Source organism: Coenobita brevimanus, chromosome 96 (genome assembly GCF_032717465.1).
Source record: "Coenobita brevimanus isolate Jiangsu-jjx chromosome 96, ASM3271746v2, whole genome shotgun sequence".
NCBI classification, from domain to species: domain Eukaryota; kingdom Metazoa; phylum Arthropoda; class Malacostraca; order Decapoda; family Coenobitidae; genus Coenobita; species Coenobita brevimanus.
In genome coordinates, this window is record NC_137049.1 from 5,127,612 (window position 1) to 5,136,132 (window position 8,521).

Here is an 8,521-nt window from a genome sequence, read left to right on the forward strand (position 1 = left end):
GTTCGTTATAATAGAGTTTCTTATAGTGAGGGATGCTGTATCATTATGTATTATGAACAGGTGTTAATGTAGAATTTTTGTGATTCTTTCCACCAGTCTTTCTGAACTATATCTAGCCCAGAATGTGACTGTGAAATTCATTCTTTAAACAAGTGTGTAGTGAAGAAGTGTCATCTGTCTCAGCACTCACAATCACAACACTTAATAATAATAATAATAATAATAATAATTAATCCCTCAATTATCCAGACGTCCATTATCCGAACAATCCATTATCCAGACGCTGTGATCTGGCTGTTCGAAACCATCATTCATACATTTTTCCATTTTATCCAGACAAAATGCTTGTGTACAGGTGGAAATTATGGCCGAGCGAACATTTTTGCCTGACAAGGCTGTTTTTTTCATGTTTTTTTCATGTCACTGTAGGGTATGGCCCTGCAGTGGTGATTGCTTGTCTGTGGTTGATGGGTCTGCTTGACCATGGTAACTGCTTGGTTTAGGTTTATAGGCCTGCTTGACCAGATAGTGTAAAACACCAGGAATAAGTGTTGTACTATGTACTGTAGTGGCCTTTTACAATGGCTTTCAAAGTTAGGGTGTGTACAAAAGGGGGCCAAGGGAGAAGTCCATTATCCAGATGGATTCACTATCTAGACATGCCATTGGCTCTATTACTTCGGATAATCGAGGGATTACCGTAATAATAATCCATCCATCCATCCTTCCTCCAATCCTACATTGCCTCATGAGGAGCGTAGGAGCCCAGGACTAGGCAGTTGGTCCCGACATTTAAGATGAGAGTGACAAGCCTCACTCATCCCTGATTGCAGGAGCAGTCAACCCCAACCATTCCTTGGATATAAACCTTCACCGGCTCAATCCGATTGGAGCGCAATAATTACCCACTAAACCACCAGGCGCCAAAATTTGGTTATATGATTACCACCCGGTGTAGTAAATGGTAATAATAATAATAATAATAATAATAAATTTTTTTTTTTTTTCTCAGAAGTGCTAGTTCTATCAAAGGTCTCACAAGCACTCAAAACATGTATACACCTTTTCAGTTACAAGCATTGTCATATTTCATATACAGTACAACTAATGTACAAGTGGTAACACTGAAACCCTGTAATCATCCATCACAGCACTTCTCTCAGAATCGTTGCTTCTTTGAAGGAGAAGGGCTTTGAGTTGCCCCTTAAAAGATTCAGTGGATGTCAGCTGTCTCATAGATAAAGGCAACCTATATAACGTGGGTGCCACATAGGAAACTGACTGAAGAAAGAAAGATGGCTGATGAACAGCTCCTGACTCCTCAGGATACAAAAGATCACATGCAACATCACATTTGGGCATGCCAATAAAAATATTTGAAATACAGCAAGATACCTCAGTTCATCAGACATAAAAACCTTGAAAGTTGTAAGACATAGTTTAAACTTTATCCTAGCTTTGACTGACAGCTATTACAACTTTGAAATGAGGTAGTGTAAATTTACAGAGGTGGACCAAAGATAACCCTTGCTGCTTTATTTAACAAAGACTGAGGCTTCTTTAATAGATTACTGGTACTGGTACTAGGAAGACAGGTCCATAACACATCCTTTTACTCTAATGCTCAGGCATGACAAGTTTAGCAACAGCAATTCACCTAATGCTATTTCTAACATTTGCATACATTGCCATAACCACATCATTCCATTTGTCAACTCCCATATTGCTCATTGTGGCCTGTCTTACAACTTCTCCCTCAGGACTTGTGTCAAAAGTTTTTTCCATGCTCTCAAGAACTCAGTACAGTCTCTTATACTGTACATAGTACTTCTGCAGTTGTCTAACTATAGATTTCACATGTATGGTGTTCTTACCAGGCATGAAACTGAATTGCAATCACATCAGTGTCTATTCTTTCTCTTATTATTCAGTCTACTATACTTTCTATCACTTTTGTGTGTGATCCAGCAGCTTTAAACCACTCTAATTTTGTTGGACTGAGGTGTCACCCTCACCCTTACAGCAGCTCATGATGCAGCTGGACCTTCAGTCTCTGGGAACCACATAATTGTTTACTGTTGTATTTACAAGGCTAATATAATGTTTACTTCTCATCATACAAGAGGTCTCTGGCATTTCAGCAAATACTATATGCACTGAAATATGAGTATTACCTTCAGTGCTGCATGAAAACTGCTTTGAAGAACTGTGTGAGCAATTTATTACTGTATTAATGGACCAGTTAGGGGAATGTGAGGTCCAAAAAAGCTGACAGCTTGTTACATCCAACGATCCCCCCCCCCCCATATGTGGTATTTTAGCTCGTGTTTGAAGATAAATTATAGCATGTAAATATATTTATAACAGATCCATATAAATGATAGATGGCTGTTTCTGTGGTACAGATGACAGCATATATTTAACCACTTCAACATGCCGGTATGGTAGACAATTGAATTCCCTTAAATTTTTTTTTCCAAAAGATATCCACCTAATTATAGGGGGAGGTGTCTTATCATTTGTAGGGCATTTTTAGTTGGGCAGATGTGGCATAGTAGTAGGTGGTGGCGACCATCATCCACTCACCTGATGTAGTGCTGCGTACTTCTTCCTTAGCATTTATCATTCTTTTTCTGTGCCTGACCTCCTCTTTTTGTATTGCTCCCATCTTTCCTGTCACTTCTTATTGCTTTTCTTTCCTTTACAGGTGGCTTTACATTGAGTGACAAGCCAAATTGTTTCCTGTAAGCCAAGAAATTATTTACAATGCTGGCTGGTAACCATATAACCAAACCATACGTGCTCCCTTCGTGTCAACAAGTGGGTTGGTGGAGGGTTAGTGTCCCTCCCCGTAAAACAAATAACTCAAAGTCAAATGGCCACCCCTTACGGGATTATGGTGTCTGGCAATAGATAGATAGATAGATGTGGCATTACTGAATGAATAAAGACAACAAAACTTAATATTATTGCCATATCCAAAGACTGCAGTACACATTGGCATGGTGTTAATGGAAGTAATGAAAAAAAAAAAAAGAAAAAGAAAAAGATGTGGGGCACTTTTGGAAGTTGTTGTTATGTTCCCCTAATCTGTCTGATCAAACAGACCCATCAGCCGCAGGCAAGTAGCCACTCCTGCGGGGTCATTCCATTCAGTGAACTGATGTCCCAGTGCGACTGACAGCTTCGCCACAGCAAGGCATGGGGATTAATGTGGAGGTTTAATTCCTGGGTGGATGCTGCATTTGCATCTCTGCCCAGTTTACAGGAGCAGCATAGTAGGCTCCATATCACCCAGTTATTTGGCTATATGGTTACCTCCCAGTATTGTAAATGGTTTCCAGAATTACAGAAGACCATTTGACATGTCACTTACTGTAGAGTCACCTGCAGTGGAAAAAAGAGTGATAAACAGTGACAGTAAAGATGGAAGAAGTAGGAAGAGAGGAGGACAGATACAGAAAGAGAATGGTGGACATGAAGGAAGAAATAGGCAGCACTACATCGAGTGAGTGAATGATGGGTACCCCCACCAACAGGAAGAGGAAATACTACGAATTGCACTAAGCCTTAATTGTCATACAGTATTTACCCCATTCACTGGTGTTATCTGTATCCATTGTATTGTGGGGGAGGTGGTGGCTCAATCGGTAGAGAGGTGGCCTGCATTCCTAGCATACCCGGGTTCAAATCCCACTGGGGCAGGGAACAGTTTAAGGATTTGAATTGCATTTGGAGTACCATACAGAAATTGTGATATCTTTTCAACAGAGTGCCAAAGGAATTGTGCTGGTGCCTAGTCATGAAGGAGAAGAGGTAGAGATTGAGAATGTCATCCACCCTGATGTGGTGAGTATGCATTGTGGTTTGTTAATTGATTTATATACAGTATTAAGCAACCTTAATATTTGTGGAACACTGTGGAATGATCTCAGACTCATCTGAATATGAACCTGGTGGTGGACTGAAGATTGAAGCTTCACTTCAACAATCTGCCATCTTCCTTTTGAGGGATAGAGAGGGAGTTGAGGGACATTTGTAGTACTAGGCAGTGAAGTAGCCTGGTTATATTGGTGCCATCATGTGAAATTGTCCCTCTCCAGCACCATGGATCTGAATAAAGAATATGATACTTTGAGAAAGGAATAATTACAGAAGGGTTTATGCAAGTTTAGACTGGCTTGAAAACTTGAATTCTGTAAAGTTTTTCTATTGGTATTGCTTCTCCTGACATTGAGAGGGCTCTCCCTCATCTTTATTTGCAGCATGTCTTAGGAATGTAATGCTGTATGGCAGTGATACCTGGGCAGTATAGGAAGAGGATGATATTCATAAGCCTAAATGTACAGAAATGACGGTAATTAGATGGATGTGTAGTGCATCCATGAATGTGAGGCTTGGGGGGCTAGGATTACATTTGAAGAGGTGAGAAGACTTAGACTTGTACATTTTTATTAATTTTGTCACAATCTCAGATTTTTTTTTTTTTTCCTCAGCAACTTCCAGCAACTGCTGGGAAGCACAGTAATCACTTGGTTTGGTTTAACATCTGGGCATTAGAAAACATAAACCATGCCCTAACCAGCTTCAATATGGGGAATCCATGAAAGGGAGCCTGGCATCATTTTTTAATATATATGTTTATTATGAGAGGTAAGAATTCATAATGTAAAAAAGGTGATTTCAGAAATATTGTATTGTATTCAGATGATGCTGTTCTCCCTGCTGATTGTGATCAAAATCTGTGCTCACTGGATTAGTTTTGTGAATGCCTATGAAAAGCTTGGTTAACCCCTTAACTGCGGGGCGTCACTTTCGTGACACTCAGGCGCAATGGATCATACCGCGGGGCATCACTTTTGCGATTCTGTGTTATTTTGAATTCTCCCGGGCTTTCAAGTGGTGGCTTGTATCATCTATCAATACTGCCAGTGTCCAACAATAGTCAGCACTGCTAATGTCATCTGTACTCCCATCCATTGTTGACAATTTATCTATTTATCCCTGTTCTTGACTCCCCTCCCTACCTCCCCTCCATTACCCTCTCCTCTCGCCTGCCTGGCGGCGCTGCGCTAAGCAAATCTTCCCTGGAATTTTCCACTGATTTCATCCATTGAAATAAGCCCTATGCCCTATTCTTATACAAAATAATATATGCCAAATAAAAATAAGGTAACTGATAGTGCCATACACCTGGAGTTGACTAATTATCACCTGGCAACACCCCACGTGCACTTGTTCGCTAATATTCCCTGGTAATTTCCCCTTGAAATATGCCGTATAATCTATTCTCGTAATAAAAATATATATAAGAAAGGAAGAGAGAAGCCTAAGTGATACTTACATTCACCTGGAACTACCTAATTTCCTGTCAATCATTTCACAGTACAGTATATAAATTAGCAGCTGTCACCCTGCTGACGGAAACCCTTAGTGGCCCCATATCCGCCTCGTGATTTAGTTCAGTGTTGCTTCTTGAGATGAAAGCACATAGCACTCGCGCCTCTCCATTTCCGCCGCTTCTAGAGGGCCCTGTGACCTCTACCCCTACTAAACCTCGTGTGGGAAGGGGTAAAGGACTAAATGACTCTGTTGTGGAGCGTGAACTGGCTAATTTATCCATGATAATGATGGACAGTGACTACAATCTTTCTGGTGAATCGTGTGATGAGCCAGTGGAGGAAATTTGATAAACTACGAGTGCTTCAGTGTCCCAAGTTCATCGTGGCTTCAAGGGAAAGGAGCCCTTATTTACTGGAAGTGACAGTGTATACAGCAGGGAAGAAAGGTTGCTGGTTCTTTGAAAGCAGTGATAAGAAACAGGGAAGTGAGCATGGAAGTGAAAAAGTTACTACATGACAGTACTGTGATACCAACTCTAACGTATGGAAGTGAAGCTTGGACGTTGTTGGAAGGACACAAGTCAAGAGTGAGAGCAGTGGAAATGTGTTATTTAAGAGGAGCATGTGGAGTCACATGGAGAGACAGGCTGACGAATGAGGATATAAAGGAGCGTTGTGGTGTGGATGTGGATGTGATAGGAAGCGTTATGAGGAACACACTGAGGTGGTTTGGCCATGTGGAGAGGATGGAGGGTGAGAGACTGACGAAGAGAGTGTATGTGAGGTGGAGGGGGGAAGAGGGAGGGGGAGGCCAAGGATGAGATGGAGGGATGGGGTGGAGAGGTATATGAGAGAGGCGGGTGTGAGTTGGGAGCAGGGCAGTGAAATGGCGGGGGACAGGGCGACGTGGAGGCGATTTGTTTGTGGCCACCCCAAATGGGATTGAGGCATCTGGCAATAGATAGATAGAATAGAAGAATATGAGTACAAATACTTGGAGTAATGACAGTCAAAGCTTTGCTCTCTACGCTAGTTTACTGAACGAGAAAGTTAATGCCTGGAGTGAAAATAAACTACTATTACTGAAGGAAACTTATGGATAAATACTGTATATATATATATATATATATATATATATATATAAGTGTAGTAAAGTAATAGGAATATAAAGTGTGAGTATGTTCATGAATAATAAACGACAGAATACCAGCGGGGAACGAGCGCCAGTGGGAAGCTCATACGTGCTCGTAATTTTCATTGCTTTCACAGTGTTTTTTTTTTTTAGTGTATAGATTCCAAACTACTTGAAAATCATAGAATAGTGTTTCTTGTGATAATGTCAGGCTGTGGTAATCATATTATGGGGTGTCAGGAAGTGTAAAGTGGAGAATTCGTTACCGAACTTCAGAAGTTTCCACAAGTCCTACGGTACTCGACGAAGGCTCAACAAACATCCCAGGAGAAAGCTGAAGGTATGTGCCATATGCACATATAATTATAGTATTTTGGGACTAATAACTGATTTTTGGCAAATATTTTTAAAAAGTCAGTTGGAGCGCGAATATCCTCGCAGGACACGCAAGGAGCGCAAAAACATGACCGCAGGGTAGGGGTTAAGAATCGTTGTAACTAAGATTAAATGATTGTTAGTGAAAGAGAAGGTGACTCTTGTTATGTGCTAGTGACTGGAGGGAAATTTGAATGGATTGAAGACATGAAGCACCTGTATATCATTGCAATTGCAGAGCAGGGAGATAAATGTGTAAAGGTAGTCAAGAGTAGAGTGGATCAAGGGGGAAAAAAAAAAAAAAATGGTCAGTGCTGTGTGACAAGAAACAGAATTACTTACTATATGGAGGGTGTAAGAGCAGTGCATGAATTAATATTAATGCCCAGTTCACTGTTTGAGCATTAATCTTGTGTGGCATGAAGATTTGAAGGCATGAGTGAGAGCAGCAAAAAATGGAACAGTTAAGGAATGCTTTTAGATTTAATTACTTGTAAAAAATGTGAAATAAGGAAATCTGTTGGTAAAAGGGTGGAAGAGTGTGCGTCTGAGGTACTGTCTTGATGTTGTAGTGAAAAGTGTATTTGAGTGGGTTTAAAGACAGAAGCAGGTGTAGTAGACCAAGAAGAGAATGGATGGATGTGGTACATGAGTGTTTGAGAAGGTGTGCATTGGAAGCTGATGAAACTAAAGTATATGCATAGGATCATAATGGATGGATGTGGTATGTACAGCGATGCACGTGGGAAGGTTAGTTACTGCTTGATTAACTTGCTAGTGGACAGAAGGACTTTATCAGACAGCCGTGTGTGCAGTGCATGTATAGGAAAACAAAATATGTTCAGATTGTTTTTGGTGGTGAGGTGGAGCAATGTTGGTGGTGAGGTGGAGCAGTGTTTTTAAATTTACATGTGATATTGTGTGGCTGATATTACTGGACATATTGTTTGACAGTTTTCTTTCCTTTTTGCTTTCTCTCTCATTTTATCTAACTTTATCCCAGTCTTAGTTGGGAATAAGGGTTGGAATGTTGTTGATGATGATGATGATGATATGTCATTAGAATGGCTTATGGTGCTTCTGTATGAGACGTATTGTCCAGTGGTATATTGTAGAAATTTACCTACAATACTGATACAACTGTTCTGTCTTCAGTATGTATAGTATCTTTCTCACTGGTGCTTTGCTTCACTCCAAAAATTCCCATAAGGTTTATCTAAAAATGAAAGCCTCCAGGCAGCCTAAACTTTTACACGTCTCTCAGCCTTAAACAATATATATATATTTTTTTCTTTGGCTGCTTCATAAGTAATTTTTCACATTGATTTTTGTGTTCGATATTTATATCAAGCGATCACTAAAGCTGTGTCCCTTTCAGGAAGAGCCAATGACTGGAATACGAGAAATAACACCAGGAACTTGGCAAGGCAAAAAGGTAGCTCAGAAGCGACGTATTTTAGGAGCCACAAGGGTGAAGGCCTGGGACCCAGATGATGATGCTGATGAGGATAGACTGGGGCTGGAGGAAGCCACAGAAAAGGATGAGGATGAGTTCCAGCCAGGTCTTGGAGTTGAAGATGAAGATGAGGATGAGGAAGAGCTTGAGGATGATGATGATGATGATGATGATGATGAGGTGGATGAGGACTGGGATATTAAGAAAGGAGGTGAG

General features: G+C 40.6%; 1 protein-coding gene across 1 annotated transcript in view; it reads left to right on the forward strand.

The window, feature by feature from the left end:
- LOC145413422 (uncharacterized) overlaps positions 1-8,521 on the forward strand; it is a 96,229-nt gene that overhangs the window by 54,321 nt on the left and 33,387 nt on the right. Inside the window, exons 11-12 of the mRNA XM_080283108.1 lie at positions 3,772-3,849; positions 8,228-8,516. Coding sequence (XP_080139234.1) covers positions 3,772-3,849; positions 8,228-8,516 — 367 coding nt within the window. The remainder of the gene's footprint in view (positions 1-3,771; positions 3,850-8,227; positions 8,517-8,521) is intronic.